Source organism: Cariama cristata, unplaced genomic scaffold (assembly GCF_000690535.1).
Source record: "Cariama cristata isolate BGI_N322 unplaced genomic scaffold, ASM69053v1 scaffold248, whole genome shotgun sequence".
In the NCBI taxonomy this organism is placed as follows: domain Eukaryota; kingdom Metazoa; phylum Chordata; class Aves; order Cariamiformes; family Cariamidae; genus Cariama; species Cariama cristata.
In genome coordinates, this window is record NW_009629213.1 from 1,746 (window position 1) to 23,748 (window position 22,003).

At 45.3% G+C, this 22,003-nt stretch overlaps 1 protein-coding gene across 1 annotated transcript; it reads left to right on the forward strand.

Annotated features, from left to right (window-relative positions):
- The first annotated feature begins 10,016 nt into the window (after window positions 1-10,016).
- Window positions 10,017-20,139, forward strand: LOC104165428 (carbonic anhydrase 6-like). The gene is given in 10 exon segments (XM_009705064.1): window positions 10,017-10,050; window positions 12,135-12,317; window positions 15,129-15,277; window positions 15,684-15,779; window positions 16,327-16,393; window positions 16,983-17,140; window positions 18,285-18,408; window positions 18,904-19,002; window positions 19,492-19,945; window positions 19,947-20,139. Coding segments are annotated over 9 exon segments (1,362 nt in total). The 5' UTR covers window positions 10,017-10,050; window positions 12,135-12,295.
- Window positions 20,140-22,003: the final 1,864 nt, after the last annotated feature.

Here is a 22,003-nt window from a genome sequence, read left to right on the forward strand (position 1 = left end):
TGACTGCACCATATAAAACCATTTTGTTTCTTGCAAAGTCAGTTACGTTTGTGCTTGCTCCAGAACTGCCTCGCCCTTCCAGCCTATGACTGTTCATTTCTTCTGGGCACATTTTTCTTTCCTTCCTGAGAACATCGCCTCGAGACAAGCTTTAAGTCTAATAAAAAGCAAAGGAAATCTGTTGAACTGACCGCCTTCCCTAGGCACGCCATGCTGACACAGCACCCCACGAGGCCCCCCCGCACGACTCCTAGGCTCCTTGCGAGGAGATGCCGTTTGAAACCCAAGCTGTTTTGTGACAATGCAACATGGCCCACATCCCCACAATGGCACTGCATGCTGCTTTTTTGTGCTTTTTCTGCCTTGCTGGGGGTACAGATTCACGTGGGCTGCACAGCCATGAATCAGGTTGAAATGCTGCTGGGTTGCACACAGCTGGGATAAAGTGATATTGGCCAGGAAAAGCCCTTGGAATTACACTGTCACTTTATAGGTAGATGATTCTTTGCAGTGCCAACCTCCCCAAAACTGCACGTCACACCCCTTATAGCTGTGCTCTTGCAGTAGTTCCTGACTTATCCTGGGGCCTTACCCTTCCTGGTGCGAAGGCATGAGAGGGGAGCATTCCCTGCAAAAACATGCTCCTGAGCAATCAGATGCTGGAAATCATAAAACTGGATTTTTATGCTGGATAACTGCTGGATTAGAGATGCTCCACCATCTTTGCACTTTGTAAAAGTCCTTTGAATGCTATGCATGGAAAATCAAGTAGAGGTGCCGAGTCTTATAATGAGCTAGAGAAGATGGAGCACAACAAAGCCTGAGGCCGAGGGAAATTCAGCATTGTAGTAGTTGAGCAAAAGGCTGACGGTAAAGCATGGTAGAGTGCTCTTTGGGAACAGAAGACATACTATGAAAGGTCATAATTAGCTTGGTGGTGGGCAGAAGTGGAGTGTAAAGCAAACCCTCTGGCCTGGGAAGCTGAGCACTGAGCCTCTTGCAGCTCCCTGTCCCTGTTCAGCCGAACCAAAGCTGTGAGAGGACTAGCCATAGAAGACCAGCCTAAATTCTTCTACTTGTCCCTTGCCTAGGCTCGTCTTCCTTTGCGACCACAAAACCAGCACAAAGCGAGCAAATTTCCTCCGCCGGAGCGTGAGCAACAAGCTGTATGCTGAGAACCCGCATCTCTCCCCAAACTCACACGGTCCCATCCCCGGCAGGCAGGACTCACTCGCAATTCTGGCCGCAGACGTCGTGCCAAGAGCTGTGTCCGCTCCACTGAATCCTGTGTCCGCAAGAGAGGGTGCAGCTGAAGACACTGGCACTACCGTAGCTAAAGGCAGCATTGATCAGGCATCCATGATCAGAAGTCTGGCACTGTTCAGGTGTTGGTATAATTTTTCCTGGATCAGCAGATTTAAAATTGCACTGTACCATACATATTAAAATAAAAGTCAGAGCTGGTATTAAAAATGCCACTGCTCAGTCATGTATCCTGCCTGATTTTTCTTTTTCTCTTTCTTTAAAGAAAAAGTTGAGCATCCCTAAGGCTATGAGATATCTAGCTGGCATGAGTTTCTGTGGGAATCAGGGCTTGTTACCAGTTAATCAAATACTCAGTGTACTCTTTTAAAATAATATATTTCTTTCATGGTTTGGGAGGGGGATGTATGGCTAATGGGGTGGACACTGGGAACAGAGAGTTTCAGGAAACATAAAGCCACTGTAGCTAGTAATCCAGTTTGACAGCCCACACAAGTACACTAACACATTGGTGTAACATGCTGATGGAGCAGATGGAGAAAAAACACCGACGCAGATCTGGCTTACAGGCATCCACCACCCAAAAATGGAGAACAATTCTCGCCATCAAAATCCCCTTCCATTGCAAGGCCTAGTCATTCCTTGTGCTTTACAGGCCATGGTAAAATTATGAGAGTAATAGATGTACGTTTTTTGATTGCTTGCAACATGCTCCTGAGCACAGAAGCTTTTCCTTCCCTGTTTAAAGTGGTTGGGCAGGAGAGCTCAGAGCTTTGCCAAGTGTGAAAGCACCGGTTCAAAGGGCTGAGGATGCCAAGGCAGGGAGCAGAACCACCACAGATCAGGACTTGTTTGCCAGTGCATTCATGTGCTTAATAACCATTATGCAGTATAGGGTGCATTCCAGGGCGTCAGCTTTTGTAGCACCTTGAAAGTGCTTCCTTAATACTCAGGGACTTCTCTTTCTCCCCAGTGCCTCACAAAACACCTGAAGAACACGTGTCTGGGTCGCTGTGAATGCACCACCCTCATCTACTCTATCCGGCAGTTCTGCAAGTGCCAGCCTGTTTATGTTTTGATAAGTTTCTTTTTGAAAAGCAGTCCTGCACCTAAGTGACCTCATGAATGAGGCTTTCCGATGGCGTGACTACGTCACCGCAGCCGAGGTGAGATCTCCAGAGGAAAGCCGTCGGATGGAGAAGTTGGCACCCTGTCGCTCAGATCTCTTCATTGACCCTGTGGATTGTGGCGTTTTTAAGGAGCGTTCATTGGAAAGGTAATGGCAGAGTCTGACTCATGCTCTTTCTGGGTATCTATTAAAATTATTGCATGACTATTTAAGGTGTTTTCTTCCAAGCATTCAAAACCTCCTCTGACCTTACATCCTTCTCTCTTGCTTCTCATCCCCCTTTTCTGTCATGCTTTTGTCTTACAGCTTAGCTCTGCGGCTAAACAGGACAGGGTTTAGGCAGATGAAAAATGAAAAGACTTGTGATGACAGACCTGATGTCTTCCTTAATGCTTGTAACTTCCACCGCTTCTCTTAATTCTCCTGTCTTCTCCCAGGATTTGAGATGGACTGGTTAGTGTCCTGAAAATGATTTAAAAGCCACCGGTTCCTGCATTTAATAGCCAGTCTGAAAGTAACTTCAGTACAATGACTGGGGTAAGGGAAGGACCTGGACTGAATTAGATCTTTCCAAGTCCTCGTAGAGAAGACTCACAATTATAGCACAAAAATTAAACTGAGAGTTGTCAGTGAGGATCTGCTACCAGTGTCAAACCTTGCATGGCTGCAGGGACCTCAGCCTGCTAACTCACCTGACAGTCTGATTTCTCATTTTCTCCAACTCTAGCTGGCTGCGGTAGGTTTGGGATTTGAATTTTCTATGGAAATTACCAGCCCCAGTTTGCAAGCCAGCAGGGACAAGGCAGGGAGCTTACAGACCTCGGCCAGAGCATTTTATGTCTGACTTCCTATGAAATGGGTGCTCAGGGTTTATTCAGTACTAAATGGGGTTTAATGGATGCTGAAGATGCAGGTAACGTTAGACTAACCGGCCATTTTTGAGAAGTGATACTATGGACACAGGTTTGTGTGCAGCTATGAATACGTAGCACGGGTCAATCATCAGCTGTGTTAGACACCCATGTACTAGGCAGAATACTTTAAACATATTTTATTTAAAATGGAGCATTACTGCACAACAACCATGGCAACGAGAAAAAAGCAGGTAAGATGGCTGGAATAGGAAAAATATATACTACTTCTTAATTACTGTAAAGGCTAACCTACATGTAAAACTACTGCATCCATTTTCAGGTGATGGTCAAGGGTTATTTGGAAGTGAACCAAGGCACAAGTCAGGGTGCTAATACCAAAGAGTACATTTCCCATCAGCTAATGATCTGATATGCTGATTTGAGGTGAGACTGAAAGCTTTTAAACCAGCTGGATATTAATTGCCAGGAATTGTGCATCCAAAGGCCATAGCTGCTCATTCAAACCATGACAAAACCATTAAGTAATCCCCTTTATAGAGGCCAGCGTTCAAGTCTTGCAATGCCTCTTAGAGGGTGTTCCAGACTCCTTGCAGGGCAGGTCTTTCCCTTTCACTTTGAAATACATTCTGCGATAAAGGGGAAAGCAAGCTAGAAATTGATTAGCCATTAAGAAATTTTATTTGGTATTTAGGGTTTTTTTAGAATGGAAACCTGAAAAAAACCAGTACGAGTAAACCAATAACAACTCATTTGTTTTCTTAATATGTGCATAGTACTTATGTAAAGCACAAGAGTTATCAAGCAGGATTCTCTTGCCACAGAACAGGTAAGGCACAGACAGTAGGATTTAAATTTCCTTCATGTTGTCTTCCTGCCTTAAAAATCGGCCTCATTCTTATGAGAATCACTTTTAGCTCCTATCATCTTCCCCTCTCTTGCACAGGCAGAGTGCAGTGGTAATGAGCTGCTGGGAGAGGAGGGGCTGTGGGCACGTCTGCTTTTGCTCAATGTCCCTGCATGGACCTTGCCTGCAGCAAAAAACCCACTGCAGGTCTGAACAAGCAAACACTGGGGCACAGATGATTTGGGGAAAGCAGGGACTGATTTCTTCATCTCTGAAACTGGATGCATCTGTCCATAGTTTGGATCTCTGAGTCATGCAACTCTGCTTTTATAATTAAAAGGAAACAGACTTGTCTGGATTGACCTCAAAGATACCCATCTCAAACACAGCATCTGTACCAAGGCTGTTTCTCTGCGTGGGCTGGAAAGGAAGCTTAAGGTGGCAAACTCATACCTAGACACCTAACTTTTACATGTTTTCCTGGATCTTACACTCTATGGGATATGGAATAATTGCACCTGTAACACTCACCGAAAACCAGCTCTCACCGGCGGTGAGTGGCTCAGCAAACCCACGTGGGCTCACCCACTCAGCTCCCTCAGCGCGCACCTCAGGCACAGGCAAAGAGTTGAGCAAAGTCTGAAATGCAGCAGATGCACTAAATGCTATGATTAAACCTCTGTCACAGACTTTATACCCACGATTCCTCTCCATTAACACGGGCCTGGGAAAACCCATCTCTTTGTCCATTTCTTTCTTTCTTTGCGGAATCGATGTTTGCTAGCATCAATCTGGGATGCTCAGCTCCTCTTTTCCACTGACTTATTTTCTTGTTTTCTGTATCTTCCACTTTCCCTGTCACAACAGGAATCACAGTTAACTGCTCATTACAGTCACATTTCTTTGATTCCAGTATTTCTTAATCCAAATCAATGTTTCCGCTTCCTTCCCTACCTTCCGCATCTATAAACCAAGTCCTTTGACATCTTCAGAAAATCACTGCAGAAGCTTTTTCCTCTGGCCAGGCCTCTGACAAAGCATCTCTTCCAAACCCGCTCTGGTCCCGCTGTGCCCTCTCATACAGCTTTCCCCAGTCCCTTAACCATGGGCTCTCTTGCTCTAGGGAGAAGGAGCAAAACTCTTCCCTCAGGTGTAGCCTCTCCATCAGATGCTGAATGAGCTGCACCTTTCTGATCCCTTATCCCTCAGCAGTTGCTCTCTGCAGTGGTGGGTGAAGGTCCTGTGCCCTGGTCCTAGGACAGGCTCTTCACCTCCCTAGAGAGCCGATTGCCCTGCCTGCAGAGAGCTTGGCGAGTGGTTTCGCCTTCTCATGTGTACTTTTAGGGTCACTAAATTCATCTGCCCCGCTGAGCTGTGTAGGGGTGAATGAATTCCTGTTTAGACAGCTCTTTGAAGATGAAAAGTGCAGTGGAGGGGCTCTGTTATTGTTACCATGTAGGAAGAGTTCTGTACCAAACCCAACTGTATTGTGTTTGGCCACTGGATGTCACAGCTGCTCAACGTACAATGCAGCTGAAATAAGAAAGGAAAAGTGCTTACCCAGCAGTGGGCAAGAGCCACATTTCCAGAGCCATTATTTGTTCTGTGGAGAGTGTTTGTTTGTTAAGGGGCTTGGGGTCTTCTCCGCTGTTTGTGCACTGGTAATATTGATTTTCAGAGAGACTGAGCAGCAACTGTGCTTCCTCTGCATGTTATTACACTGGGAAGTCAGGAGCAAAAAAATGCGTATTTTTCTGGAAGGATGTGCAGATAGGTATAAAATATTACTAACATAGTGTCTGAGAAGATGGACAGGTATTCGCACATGCTGACAAGCTATCTTGTCACTGAATTATTCTTTCTTTATCCCACCACCATCCAGTCCATGGCATAGAGCCCTGGTATGATGGGAAAATTTCTCCCAGGCCAACTCTCGACAGCACTCCTTCGATCCCCACGCTCGGGCCACGTTCCTGTGTATCTGACAGTAAATGCAGAGGGAAGATTGATCTCCCCCTTCCTAACCCTCCCTTCACATTTTGTTTATTTTTTTTCAAAGTCTCAAGCAGAGATGCAGAATGTGAAGTCACTTTCAGCAAAGTCTGTAGAGCAGACCTGTATAGACAGGACAAGAACTGTAATTACATTTCGTGAAAATGAAAATCAAGAGGGATTATTTGACTATGTTCTCTTTATAGCATCACCACATTGTCCTTTGTACCACCTTGGGGAAATGGCGAGTGAAAGGCTGCACATGCTTCTGGTGTGGTGAGGTGATAACCACCCCAGAAGTGATGTGAACATTAAAGAGGGAAAAATATTTTAAGATAATCCAAGGGATATAGCTATAACTAAGAGTAATTGGCTGAAACTGAGCAAAAGAAAACGTAGGTTGACAATAAACTGCAGGTAGCTAATGCTGAGATCTGTTAGACCGTGAAATGGCATTTGCAGAGGAAACCTCTCTGCTTTAAAATGGGCAAATCCTGCTTTTAGGAACACTGGTGTAAACCTCTGGTGTCTAGCTCTGACTGCCTCAAAGCCCATTTCTATCACAAAGCTTCAGTAGAATCAACAAATGTATCTGAATTTATATCAGCAGAAGGTGAATTTAGCTGAGCACATCAAAATATTATATATAAGAGGAAGGAGGCCTAAAGGGATTGTGTGAACTGGAGAAACGAATTCTAGCGCTTTTCTGCCTCTGCCTTCTGTGATCTCTGTGTGTAGTTGAAAGCCAGGGGGCCAAAAGAAAAAAAAACACAAACCAGCCAAAATTTCAAAGAAGCAAGGGCCAGTTTTGGAAGAAAGATGTAAAAACATTACAGGAATTGTTGAATAAAAGGATCTCATGTTTCAATCTGCACAGCTATTGCCAGCTTTACTCATGGGTTTGGACCTACCAGCACTAGCTGTTTTTTGTCTTTCCTAAAACCCATGTAGGTTCTGAATACTTTTGTTCATCCAGCATGGCTTTAGCAGAGAGCGCTCTATTTGAAGAGGTTTTAGACTCACTTACGAAAACCTGGATAGCCTGATTGAAGGCAATCTGTCCGTCTCACATCAAACAGCCTGTTCCTGGTCAAATGTTTGCCGGACTTGGGAGTGATACAGCCATTACTGCGACCTCTGATGAAATTCCTGCGGATTCAGAGGGAAATGACTTAACCCTTTCGAGTTCTGGGTCAAAAGAGCACTGAAGTATTGAGCCAGCTACTTCAATGCAATGTCAAGGTTTTAATGTGGCTATCGATACTCAGAATGGATCTGAAAGTCAGACTTGAGCTGAGCTTTAGGCCAGCGAGGACAGAGGGAATAGCCTGGGAGAAGCAGGATTTAAAAGATGGCAAAGAGTCAGGGAAAACTGTGGAGATAAAAGCGAAGTGCATGGAAGCCAATGATGTGGGATAAAAGGCTTATTTCCTACTGTAGTCGAGGCGGGAGGGGAGAGGCTGAAGTCTGTGTGAAAGGAGCCTGCCTTTGTGAAGACATTATGCCAAGAATATTCATGGTTGAGATACCCGACATTAAATTTTCCCACTGGCTAAATCTGGGTGCAGAGACGAGTCCTGTTAGCTCTAGAGTCTTCTTCACCTGTAAAACACTGGTTTATTTCAAGCACGGTCCTGCCATGATATCTGAAGTCCATACTTCTCTCTAGCAAGTACATTGAGGTAGCAAAACAGATGACTTACAAAGATAAGCCTCAAGCCAGCTAGGTTTAATACCCTATACACTAAAAAAAGCTATAACTCCAAGAACTAATAAGCAATGGTTGATGTGTGCAATACTTTATACAGCAGAAGGACTCCTTCCATATCATTCAGCTTGTAGTTAGAAGCTTAATATTCAAATACATTTAAAGACTTTAATTAAAATTACTGTTCTGTCGTAACTCCAAATTCATACTTAGTGCCCTCAGTAAATCCTCTCCTCAGATTGCTGTGTCTTCCAGAGTAGCCACTAATTTGGGGGAAGCTAACTGAACTGACAGAGATGTGGGGCTTGGACGTGCTGAGCACCCACAGCTCCTGCTGACGCCACGTGAAACATCACAATTTTAGCAAGTTGCAAAAGCGCTATTAAAAATCAATTCATCGTCGTCTCCACTTTCCTGGCACCAGTACATTCCCGAATGGGCGTTATTGCAAATCCTTTGTGCAGACTGGGCTAGCTGATCGATGAAGCACAGGCAAGAGAAACAGCTTGTCCCTAAATGCCATCCATTTAAACACTCTTGGTGACGGGGGGATGCTTTGGTGCAGAGGTGACCTCCTCCTCTTGACTCTCGTTCACAGCCTCATGTGCTGCTGTGTGGAATCCTGGAGTGTAAACAGGTATAAACCCCCAAAATTTCTCCCTCAGCTAATTTCAAAGCCTGTTTACCCAACTGAATACACAAGGATTATGAAGTGCATTGCAGGGCGTGTTTGATTAGTTTAGTCCTTGCACAGTTCAGTGCAACTGTCACAATACATGACTTCTTTAGGGGAGAGAGGGAAAAATACACATTTGGTTAATCAACTCAATATTACAGCAGTTCCCAAAGATTAAATATTCACTGCACAAACCGGCAAACCAGGAAAGGCCTTTTAATGTTAGCAACTCATTTGCAAAGAATAAGCTTTTGAATAAAAAAACCTGCTTCTGTTCTTCACCACAGTCTAATCCTAGAAACATGAGTTCACATGAAATCTTAACTCACCTACGGCTCTTACGTTGAGTGGCTGTTATGACATACCTTATTGCTGAAAATGATAACTGCAAATCTTATTGCAAGTGGCAGGGACATTGCAAACAGAAGTGCTGAGCTTTCACTGATGTGAGCTTTCTTGCCAAGTGTTTAAAGTTGCTGGCTGTCACCTGAAATCAACAGCAAAGTTGTACTGTGTTTGGTGGAAACTGTAGCCCTTCAAATTCCATTCCTGGGGAGATTTCTGCTCCCCTTTTGTTATTAAACGCTGGGTTCGTGGGTTGGGAGGCACTGCTGGGCAGAAAGGGCTGTCGGTAACATCATTCTTGGAGGGAGGAGAAGGCTTTTCAAAGGGAATGACATTTGCCTAGGAACGGGAAACAAAAACGCAGGCAGAAGGTCCATGGTCTGTTCCCTGGTCTGCCGAATGACTTTCTTACTGGACCTTGGGCAATTTTTTGCTTGGGAAATATTTTTAAGGAAATCAAATGTCTGACGATGTACAGAGCAGCTACTGAAGTCCACAAGAGCATTCAGACATCTGACGCCTGCTAGTTTTTATTTGAATTCCTGTATATTTTTTAAAAAGACATCAGGCTTTCAGTGTCTTGTATCGTGCCTGTATCTTTCATCAGTCCAAATGGCTTTTTAGAGCTCTGAATTTTCCAAAGCTGTCACATTAAAACTAGATTTTCAGTGACTACGGAAGGTGTTGAAAGCAAAATGCCTTGTAGCTTGTGGGCGTGGAGCACTTTTAAACCTGGCCTCAGAAGACTGATTTTTCAAAGGAGCAAAGTGTCTACAATTTTGGCTTCTAATAAGATTGTGAATGCTCAGCCCTTTTGAAAACCAGTCCCTTAAATGTCTCCTGCCTTGGCTCCTTCCTCCGTGTAACAAAGAAACAGTAGGCCATCTCAGGGCTGTGTTTTGAGATTTGTGTTGGGTATCTTTTTCACACTGTTTTACGGAGACTTGCAATGAAGCTTTTCAACCTGCTCACGAATGCTCATGTGGCGTCGTTTGCTGTTGTTGGATGGGTGAGGAGAAGGGTGGGATAGGTGCTGGAAAGGCCAGACCTGGAGTAAATAGGTATTTATGCTTCCTGAGGATGTTTTTTAAAGAAATGCACTCCCCACCTTGGTTCTGACCGCAGGTACAGCGAGGGACATGTGGCTCACAGCCGTCTGGGTCCACCTGCTCCTGGTCCATCTGAGCTGCTCTCACCTAGTGCATTGGACCTACAAAGGTAATGAAAAAGGAGGCTGTTTTGGGATTGCTACTACTTGCTAAAGACGCTCCCATCCTTTTTGTGCTGCAGAAGCAACACTCAGCTTGACTCTCTTTCCATTAGTGAAAGATCTCTACGGAGCAGCTAATTTATTCCGCTTTATTGATGCCTGTGTGTCTTGAAAGTGATTCTCTTCAATGTCACCCCTTTTTACTCCTTTGTGTGGTTAGGACACATTGTCAGAGTTGGCAGCTCAATGAGGTTCAAACAATGGGGGAAATCTTTACATGTGTTAGAATAAAAGCTGCCCTTTGGATGATCCAGGAAGGAAAAGCTTTAAATGCCGCCTGCTTATTATTTTATTGTCATATCCCATGCAGAACAGATCACTAAGAAGTACTTATTTATGTATTTCTATTTTTTGTGACATTTTATCTGATTTTCATTTGTTTCAGGGGGTTGTTTGCAGAGCTTATTGAAGTAAACGGTAGTCCTTTTATGATCTTCAGTGGGCTGGGAATCAAGCTAAAACAAAGGATGCTGTCGAATACATGCAATATTGCAATTAGGACACGGAGCCGTCTGCAGAAGTTCTCTCTGGATTTTCTTTTGGCCAGGCTGCCTGCATCTCCTAAACCCCCCGTATTTAATCAATGTCAGGAAACAAATACCTGCAAACTGACATTGCTTAAATGAAATTAAAAGAAAAGAATTAGTAAATAGTAACAAATCCTCAGGTATGGCTGTAATTATAATAATTTGAAAATTAGGAAGATGACGATTTTGAACTGTTTTCTTTTTACAACAATCACCTCTCCTTCCAAAGCATCTCTGCAGGATTTGAAATCAGTGAGTTCAGGAATCACAGGATGATTATTCCTTGGCTCTAGCTCTGTCTCAGACAGACGTGGCTCTGACATTGATCAATATATTGCAGTTCTGGGGTGAAGAAGAAAAGGTTTCCTTACTGATTGTCAGTCGCAGGCATGACAGACATGGCATCAAAATTTCTCCTTATCCTTAAAGTCCTAAATATAGCACTATGGAGAGGGCAATAGCCTTGAAGCATTCAAGCATTTGTTAAAAGTTTCAGCAGCACCGAGACCTCTGTAGGAAAGATTCAAATGAGGGTTAAGAGGCTCAGAGCCATTGGAAAAAGGATAGCATCCAGCATGCCAGGTCTCCTGGTGACCACAGGTGGTTTTTAGTATTAAATACTTGCAGAGATGATGAGTACATGCAGGTGAAGCTAGGGCCTTTAGTTCTTAGTCCTATGTCAAAAGTTTGTGTCTGATCTAGAGACACTGAGCAGGAAAAGGAGCTGGTATTAACCCTTAGCGTGACCTTTAGGGGCTGTGAGGCCTGGGGGCTGAAGCGGCAGCAGAAGCTCAGAGCAATAAACTGAATCCTGAAATTGGGATGCCCAGGTCCTATTCCAGACCAGGATCTGTCTCATAAAAGCAATTAATCACTTTCTCATTTATTTGTTGTGTGTAGAAAGGGAGCATCAGAAAGAGGCATAGCAGCGTCCTCAGGAGAGGGGTGGGTTTTGTTAATAAAAACACACCCAGGACATCAAAGCCACTCCAGACCACTCCTATCCCAGAAAACATACAAAAGGTTCCATTTATTTAAACCATTCCACTCCTATTCTTCTTTTGTTAGCTCCCATCCTAGTTCAAAATAGCAAATTTGCTGCCAGTTCCTGATCCTAAGCAGAGATTTCCCACGTATTGCCCTGGTCCTGTTGACTCTCACATTTGTTGAGAACCCAATTCCACACTCTTGGCAGTTGAGACCCACCAAAATCCCCATTTCTATATCAATGCTACTTCTCTTTTGGTGAAGGTTCAGTCTCTAGCCATCAGTAAGCTATTACTGCAATGCAGCCTTCTTATTTTGCAGCACAGCTGTCCTGCCGACAGAATAATGTATATTTTCACTCTAGGGAAGGCAAAGCAACCTTTTATTGCTGCAGCTCCTGGTGTTATAATAACTAGCTTGACATACCCTGCCGGCAAATGAGGAGAGTTTTCCGACTCCTGAGCTAGCAGCAGTTTGCACCATGTCCTAATAATCTGGTTTGCTTCCCCACCACACAGAAGGAGAGCTGGATGAAGAGCACTGGGGAACGCACTTTGCAGATTGTGCTGGCAAGCACCAATCTCCAATTGACATCCAGAGGAAAAAAGTGAGGTACAACCCCCAGTTGCTGCAGCTGGAGCTGAGTGGTTACGATGGGCCTTTGCAGGGGGATTTCACCATGACCAACAACGGTCACTCTGGTAAGACTGGGGGGAACCTTCTCATTTCCTCCCTAAAAAGAGGAGCTGATCAAGAAGTCATTGCTGACAAAGGTACAGCCTGAAAGAGAAGCTCTAAGGCACGAGGGAACAAGTGCTGCCTGTCCCCTTCAGCCCCATTTTGCCCCCCAAGCCGTGGCTTCGTCCATGCGTGGGTCACTGCACGTGCAGCATCCAGGGACTGCAGGACTATGGTAGTGAGTGGTATTTGGGGCATACTGACTCCTCTCCGCATTCAAAAAATCCATCTTTTGCCCCTGTGCAATAATAAGAAGTGACAGAAATGGAGAACCATAGTTCAGTAGCTCGTTTGCATCCGAGGTTCAATTAGATATAGGTCACACAAAGTACAACACAGAGGAGAATCCCTCCCTCATGGAGGATTGGCATTTCAGATCTCGGGAGGGGAAGCTGAAGCACAGCATGGGTTAAAAGCCTTGCCTTTGGCCACACGGTCTCAGGGCAAGGCTTGTAATTTAGGAGGTCCTGGATTCCCCCGCTGCAGTCTGTAATTCATTGTCTAAATAATTCATCAGCTGGTACTATTGGGATAACGCTTTTGGACTACAGATGAGCAATGAGAGAACTTTCTAATCGCTGCAGTGGGGAGGGAATGAGTATTTTGGGGAAGGTGTTTGGAACATAAAGCTGGTAGCTCTTCAATCCCACATGACAGTCCTTTCTTATTCTCTGTAAGAGAGAGAGAAATATAGTGCAAGAGCAAGGAAATGAAGTGATAAGAGACATGCTGCCTTCAGAGAAAGACTGTTGTGATTGTATTTCTAAAAATCATAACTCCCATTTGTCACCCACATGAGCTCCACATTTAGGTAGAAGCTCTCATGTCAGCACTGCTACCCCGACTGCCTACAAATTAATTCCTGCAGGTTTAGCTTTCAGATCTGACTGCACGTGTGCATTTTCCTATTCTTTTGTTAACATCAAAAACACTGATTTTCTGATGCAGGGCATTTTAGTAAAGCACAAAGGCAAACGACTGTCCTTATTCACAGCTCCCATGAAGTCAGGCTAGGTTTTCCTGCTGGCTTCAGTGAGATGGGACAGGGTAGCTGAACCTATCAGGGAAAATACTCCACTGGACCACACCAGAAAACATTCAGCAGATCTGAAGGTGACAGGAGATGGATTGGTCACCAACAGGACTCTCCTTACAGGCTGAAGACCAAGTGTCTCACCTAAGAAACCAGCTACATTTTCTCTCTAGCTGTATAATTACCAGGCTATATCCCACCTGATGAAGTCTGTTTGCAGTAGCGCGACCTTAGGTTAATGAAGCCTTTTGTATTTGCATTTGAACTTTTTTTTAAAAAAATACCAGGATTGGTCTTCTAGCAGGTAGCGAGGATGTGTGCAACTTCTTCCAGCAGCAGATTTGTCTTTGAACTGGGACCTCAAGTGTGGCCTTCATTAACTCAACTGCCTCGAGAGGCCAGAGGTGGGAAAAGAGCCTGGCTGCGTGTGCTGTCATCTGTAAGGCAATAATGGACAAGGGTCCAAATTGCAGTGCAGAAACGCTAGAGAAAGGCACAGTTGCACTCAGATTCACACTGCACAATCCCAGCTGATTTTCCACTGGCAATACTAGAGCTAAGCAGCAGTAAGGCATGTCCAGCTCAGAGCCGTCATACTTTACACGCGCACTTTACACCGGTAAAAAAATAGAAGCGAACAGGGCTGTTAGCTACCTTCATGCTTTCAGCAAATATTTGCTTAAAATATCTTGCGGAAGCCTTAAGCTTGTCATAAACTCAGAACACAATTCTCTGGCTGTGTTTTGTAGAAAGTAGCAACCATAGGTGAGGTACTTGAGGTAAATAACCCTAATTATGGAAGGCAGTCGGCAGGGAGCTTATGTAAAAAGTAAGGTGGGTGGGTTTTTTCCCCCCCACTCTAGACTCTTTGGCATATTACAAGGAAACATGTTTTCATCTGTCTATCTGTAAAAAGTTTACAAACAAAAGAAACTTCTCACAAACCCAAACTATGACTAATGAATCATATACTGTGCTACATTTCACAAGCATAGTTGCTGGTTTATTGTAACGTGCTCTGGGCTTTCATTAGGATGAGGCAATTCTCCATTTTCACTCCTAGGTTTGGCGTATTTATTAACATACTATATGCTTTGTGGCAGTATATTAGCAGGAAGACAAATGGTTCATAGTCTCTTCGTGAATATTCCTCGGCAAGGAGAAGCAAAGAGCTTTGTCTCTACAAATCCTTCAGGCATTAACACAGCCTTTTCAAACCTACGGGGCTCTGGCCCAGTACGCCTGTTCCTAGAAGATGCAGAGTCCAGAACACTGGAAATTATGACGATGGGTTTGATGAGGCCAGGCACTTTGTTGATTCCTATACCCTTTCACTTCCTTGGAAATAAAAGTAGGCAACAAATCTCTGCAGAGCCCTGCAAGATGTGATGTACTGTGCGAGAGATGAGCATCACAGCACTTTTATTAGTGCCTAATGAAAAACCCAGAGCTGCTCAGATGGAAAAAAAAAAAAAGTCTGCAGACACAGCTAGTGCCCGGTCATCTTTGTGCCTGGTATGGTCTTTGTGGTGCACAAGCCCGAGGTCAGGAAAGATTTTTAAGCACACCTAGCTTTAAGCATCAGTGGTTTTCCTTGCATCCTGGAGTTAGTTCCCTGAACATGGCTGTGCCAGCTTATTTCAGAGAGGGTGTTATTGGCAGAAAGCACTAGGCACCGTGAGTGTAACTACAAGAATGGGCATGGCTGTACCCATTGCTGTCTCCAATCCTGTTTTTTCAGTTCAGATTGATCTGCCACCCACCATGCACATCTCCAGAGGGCTCCCAGGCCTCTACACAGCTGTACAGATGCATCTGCACTGGGGTGGCCTGGATCTGGAGACCAGCGGCTCTGAACACACCATAGACGGGATGAGATACTTTGCAGAGGTACTTGTGAATGGAGCGGGCTGGAGGAAGGGTGCGTTGCAAGTTTGCCAATTGGGAAATTGAAAGCTGCAGCCGACAAAGCCTGCGGGAAGCAACGCAGAGACAAGTGGGAGAAACAGGGCTCCCGTAAGTGCAGGTGGCTGGTGCAACACAAGGGCTGAGCCTGATGGTGCTGGCACAGAAGACTCTAAGAAAAGCCATTGTAATAGCACTAATATCCTTCAAAGATGGAGTTTGTCACATTTGTCACAAACCTATTAAACTAAGGTCTATTTGGCTGTGCTGTGAGGCACAAGCAACAGGAATTGGGACGATGACTCTCCCTTCAGTCTGTATTGGGTCCTTTAAAGCATCCAGGAACCCATTTATCACTTCTTGCTAAATGACCCTGTCTCTCTTCTGACAGCTGCACATTGTCCATTACAACTCAGCTGACTACTCAAGCTTTGAAGAAGCCAAAGACAAACCAAATGGATTGGCTGTGCTTGCCTTCCTGTATGCGGTAGGTTTGACGCCCAGGCTGCTGAGCAAGGCCAGTCTGTGATCAGTGTTTATACTATAATTGCAGTCCAGACACAAGCAGCCTGGACTAGGTTTGCACATCTATCCCGAGAGATGATGTCTGCCACCAGTTTTGAGGAAGTTGTGCCCTAGCAGAACTATTCTTCCCTTATGCCGTCTGGGCTTCACACAATACAACTTGGGAGCCCCAGAAAAGTTTGCCCCATAAGAAGTACAGATGGATTATCAGGTGCAGCAGCTCGGTTTTCCCTCCTGTACCTCTAGGTTTTGCTCATTTGCAAATGGAAACACTTCCTTTTGCGTGGATTTAGAAGTGGTGAAAAAGGATCCTTACAGTTCACTATTCTACCCGAGATCTATATGTACACACTTTATCACGCCCAGGATTGTCCAGCCTATCAAGAGATCTTTGACAGTACTTGCTGTCTTTGTCTCCCAATTCATCAATTAGTGCCCCTAGCTGATTAGCAGTATAGAAGGACAGGCAGGTCACTAACCTTTTGTTCAAGTTTCTATGCTGTGTCTAGGATGGGCACTTCGAGAATACCTACTACAGTGAATTCATTTCCAAACTGGCAAAAATCAGGTTTGCAGGTAAGACCTGGGAATGCCTTTCTCCATCCTTGAATGTTCTCAGAGCCTGTACATATGTACTGGGTCTGGGGACAGACATTTTGCCGCTGCTTTGCTTGCACTTCCACGGCCAAGCATCCTCAGCCATGCACAACTTCATGCCATCCCTGCCCACGCAGCTCAAAGAGCAGCCCACACAGCAGGGTGGTGTGGAAGATGCTCAGGGCAGCAACAAACATACTCCTGGTAGTTAGGTCTGTGCCACACATTGCAGCACCATCAAATAACAGCTTCCTACGATCGACCCTGCAATCTGTACACCCAGAAAGCGAGTGCTCTGCTGCACTCATACACTCCGCTTCCTCGGAGGGCTAACAGCTACTGGCAGAGAACTGGGGTGCAGTTGCCCACCTCCTCCAGGACCCCAAGTATCTCTGAATTACAAGAAGAATCTTTGAAAGGACCATTCACTTCCCTCCACCTTCATCCAAAGGTCTAACACACCAGTGCTCTGAGCAAAGTGATTTGCCAACTCCAGCTCTAACATCACTCTCACCTTTCTCTTTATTCCCCATTAATTGGTAATGTTGCCTCTCTGTTTCCTTCTGAGGTCAATCAACAAAGCTCACTTCTCTGGATGTCCAAGCCATGCTGCCAGAAAACCTCTCGCACTTCTACAGGTACCAGGGCTCACTAACAACCCCACCTTGCTCCGAGAGTGTGATCTGGACCATCTTTCATTCTCCGATTGTCCTATCCCACACACAGGTAAGTGACAGCTGTTTACCAGACAGAGCAGCTTCTCTTTCCTCCATGCTTCACCCTTCCACCCAAGTGTCCTTTTCTGTCCGCCAGTGATGTTGGGAACAGCCTGACAGAGGAGCTAAAAGTGCATTTCCCACATAGGGGGTTGGGAAGAGACTCCTAAGCAACTGGAATTACAGGTGGCTGTAATGACACCGTGATGCTACATCACGGCAAGGGCCAGTTTCTTTACAGCAGTTTACCTGAGTGAGAACGAAGCTCTCGGCTCAGTTAAGCTCAACCACTATGAAAAGGAAGAGACCGGTCAGAATCAAGAAGGGAAAAACTACTGCAAGAGAGTCCCAAACCTCCCCCTCAAAAAACCAGAAGAGCCATTCGTAACATTAAAATAATTACAGAATAACTGGCACATTTTTAGAAGAGAATTTCAGATTTTTTTTCTTGTCTACACTTACATTGTGCAGCTAGACTGGATCACTTCAGGAGTGGCCGGCTGTGAGTTTTGGCCGTGGGACAGGAGAGGGTTCATCCAGCCTGCAGCAGAGGTGTTACCCAGGTCCTCGTTGAGTGGACACAGGAGCACCGGGCAGTAACCCCACTCGTCCCAGCAGCTGAACACATTCACATGGCAGGATCCCCTTCTCTTCTCTGTCTGCCTTGTCAGGACAAAAGCTTTAGTGGGATGGAAATAAGTTTACTGTGGAGTCTTGCAGAGTGGTTCATCTTTAATGAAAAAGGGGCATCGGAAACATTTTCTGCTAGGATAAGAACAAGATAAAGTGGAGACTACAGTAGTGGAGGATCACGGTATGTTCTCATTTGAAAAAGAAATACTCTTTTTGGCAGGGCGAAGGCTAGGAGGCACTTGTGAGAAAGCAGTATGTTACAGAATAGCAGCAAACTCTCCATCCATGCATGCCATCAGGCAGGTGTTAAAAAACTTCCTTCAGGCAAAATATCTTTATCATGAATTAGCTGATAAGAGCCCTCACGTTCTGTTCCTTCACTTTGCTAATACTCATCAAGAGACTCTGGGGGGTCTATAATGAATGGCTGAGTTTAACCCTGAGCTGTAGGATCTGCACTGCCCTTCTAGGCCAAACTGTCGTTCCCGTTGCCCTCCATAATAAGCCTGCGTTGCCCACAGATCACCCTCCTGGAGAACACCTTGCTGGACTGGCAAAACAGGACGCTACGCAACGACTACCGGCATGGTCAGCCCCTCAACGGGCGGGTGGTGGAGTCCTCCTTCAGCCCCAAACCCACCCCAGGTAATGGGAGTCAGCAGGCAGGACTCGAGCTTTCCCTGGGGAGGGGCAAGAAACCCATGTGGAAGGAGTTAAGTTGCAAATCACTTAAGCTAGGCATGCTGGAGATGAGCTTTTGGAGGAGTACCCACGTCCCTGCACAGCAGGTGGGGATGGCCCAGGTGCCTCTTTGCCCCCTGCCAACACCTCTTGCTTCTCACGGCGCAGTGGTGGCTGTAGTTGCGTGCCAGCCCTTTGGTTTGACTGCAACGGGGTCACACAGATCTCCCAAGGTAAGCGGTGCTATGTGGCACCACACAAGAATGCTACGTTCAGATGTCTGCATCCATAGGGGTGAGGTACACTGACCATTAGAGAAACAGCTCTGGCATATGGAGAGCGAGATGCTGCATTTTTAAAACAAAGGTTTTCACCAAACCTCCTACAAACTAGGCAAGTAGAAAATCTACCACGTGCATGTCCTGGCCTTCTGTAAATTCAGCTGTCTGATTGCTCTAGAACAATGCCATCCAGAAGAATTCAGCCTGAGACTGGAACAAATCCAGATGCAGCTCCAAGACATGAAGAGAGAGTTGCTGAATGGAGTGAGCCACACAGGTAAGAAACACACATCTATTCTTGAGTCCAGCTTACCTTGCAAGGATGAAGAGCCCATGCCCTGCTGTCCCTGATGGCCTGAATCATTAACAGCTTTGGTACTGACATGTGCAGGTAGAAGTTTGTCCCGTATCCAGGCCTGCTGATGGAAATTCTTCAACTACAGCATCATTAAGGCCAGCCCTAATCTATTCTCACAGCAACTGCAGCTTTCTCCTGCAACATCTAAGCGCATTTTTACAAACAGTGAGGAATTTAAGCTCACAGTTCTCCTAGGATAAATAATCATGATCTTACACAGGATGAGAAAAGAGGAAGGGGGTGGGGGGAAGTTATTTTCCCAAACAGTTGGGTGAGGGAGCTAAACTTCTCATCATTACAAGCCCCTTCCCTGTTGGCACGACACACGCTGGTAACTGCGCCTCAAGACTGCCACAGCCCTGCCAGTTCCTGTGGGTGTATTCTTCAGGATTTGGGCTTATTTTATAGGCACAGCAGGAAATGTAACAGCTGGCTTTTTGGTTATTTCAGGTATTAAATCCAGCGCTTTTCCAGCTTTCTACTTCCCTGTGGAAAACATAGAAAGTTTTGTGAACGTTCATCCCCTCCGTGATATGTCTCTCCAAGCCTTCACCTTGTGTTTCTGGATAAAAGCCCAGCACGCTGGCAGTCAGACCCTTCTTTCCTACTCCACACAGGAGAGGGATAACGAGCTAGTGATGACTGTGGGCACAGATGTGGGGTTGTGGATAGGAGGCCATTTCATCAGCTTCCCCCTGTACCACAAGGCACAAGATTGGCTGCACTACTGCATGGCATGGGCTTCCCGGTCTGGAATGGCAAATCTATGGCTCAATGGAGCAGCTGGTAAAGAAAAGAGTATTCAGAAGGGGTATGTGAGCCAGGCTGGAGGGATGCTTGTCCTTGGGAAAGACAGAGACAAAAACGTTCTCCAACGGTTTTGCAGGGTGGATGACTCATGTGAACCTGTGGAGCCAAGTTCTGAGTCCTGCAGATGTTCGGGCACTTGCACTGTGCAAACCAGGGCAACTGAAGGGAGATATCATAGCATGGGGAGAAACCTCCATGACCCTCTTCGGGGGGGTGGTTCTGGAGTCTGACACCAGCTGTCAGTGACCCCCACTTTTTTTTTTTAAGGCAGTGGAAGAATCTAAACTGCTTGCTGGGAAAAACTGAGAAAACTGAGAAAAAACTTCGTTTATGTGCTTGTTTCTCCTTCTGCTTTGTATAGGCTCACTGCGCACCTGCTAGTGTGTTCCAGGTCATTCTTCCAAAGAGCAAAGCCTCCATCGGTGGGATAGAGGCAAAGAACAGACCAGAACTTGCCACAGTCCAGCACCTTGCATTACCACATCTCCCCCCAGGAGTCTGATTTAGGTCCCCGTACATAGATCTTCCTACATGCCAAAGAGCCACTCTCTTTGGTCAAAGGAGCAACTTTCTCAAATAAAATTTCTCTCACATCCTTCACCCAGTCTCAATTTCTCACCACCTTCCCTGCATGCGTCCTTCCTTCCTATTTCTCACCCTCAAGTCACCACCCCTTCCCCTGCAGACATATCACATAGGAAAGGGTACATAAAGCCCTTGCAGGATCAACTGCGGCTCCTATGCGACCCTTGTGCTTTGAGCAGTGGCATGCCTTCTTTTCTGTAAATGGACGTAGACACAGAGCATGGAACCAGCTTCTTTGACATGTGTACATCACAAGTTTGAGAGAAGGTATCAAACTCATTTTCTACAGTTAAAGTAAATCATGCGAAGGACTGTCTCCACCAAAAACACAAAATCCATGCCAGGCTGTTCAACAATTCTGCATTTTTCCAAACAGAGGGCAGCAGCCCAGCATAATTACATTGAATTTCCCCATGTTAAATTATGCCATAATTAACCCCAAAACCCCTTAAGCTAATAAATACTCTAAGAAATCCTCCATTTTTATCAGTGTGTGCTTTACTTTCTTCTGAAAGCCAGCATTAGTCCTTAGACTCAGAACTTTTCCAAACCAATTTAGCCTTCAGGTGGAATGATGCCCTTATGGGACACAACCTGAAACCAGTAGCAGGACCAAGCTCTAAAGCATTTGAAGATTTTTTTTATGAAGTGGTTTCACGTACCTGAGAGATGAGTTATTTCAAAAAACTAAATTGAAGCAACTCGATGTGACAAGCTATAGACAAGTTTGGACATGTTTGCAAACACAGGCTCCCACCTGTAGCCCACTGCACAGGAATCAACCTGAATTTGACTCCTCCAACACAACAGGGATGTTCTCACCGAGTTCAGTACCATGAACCTCTGTGGGACGAATGAGCTTCAACCAGCGGGGATATGGGGGTTATTAAACGATTAAGAGAAGGATTGCTTCTCTTTGGCAACTGAAGTGTAAACACTAGGGAGTGAAATGTGGTAAATACCTCAAAGACTAGAGTGCCACTGAAACAAATGGGTATAAACTGGTTCTGAATAAGCATCAGCCCAATGGAGGACTCCTAACCTCAAGAATAAGGCTTTGGAAGGACTCAGCAACACCTGAGGACTAGGTTTGATTTGAAGGAGAGAGTTGGGTGAGCAGGGTAGGGGTGAGGTGGTAGTGATATGCATTTCCAGTTTAGCAGTCCCTTGAAGCACACAAAGGAAGGACAAGTGTTGACAGGGTGTCCTGGTTTGGCTAAAACTGGGCTCTCTTCCGCAGGTGCGACCCTTTTACGACTTTTTACTTGCTTAGCAAAAGAGGGCGAGCAGTGGCCTTGGTTTTCATGGGGCTAAGTATAAACATGGGCCTTTCTGCATACCAATCCTACTGATACTGCAGTAGCAACTATAAACATCAAGCGTTATGAGGCTTGAAACACAGTGTCTGAAAAACATGTAGCTGTACTTTCAGAAAGTGCAGTTACTTAAAAGGGATTTAACTGAAAGAAAAACTCCTGAAAGGAGAAAATAGCCCTGTTTTAGCCAAACCAGGACAGAGGGTAAA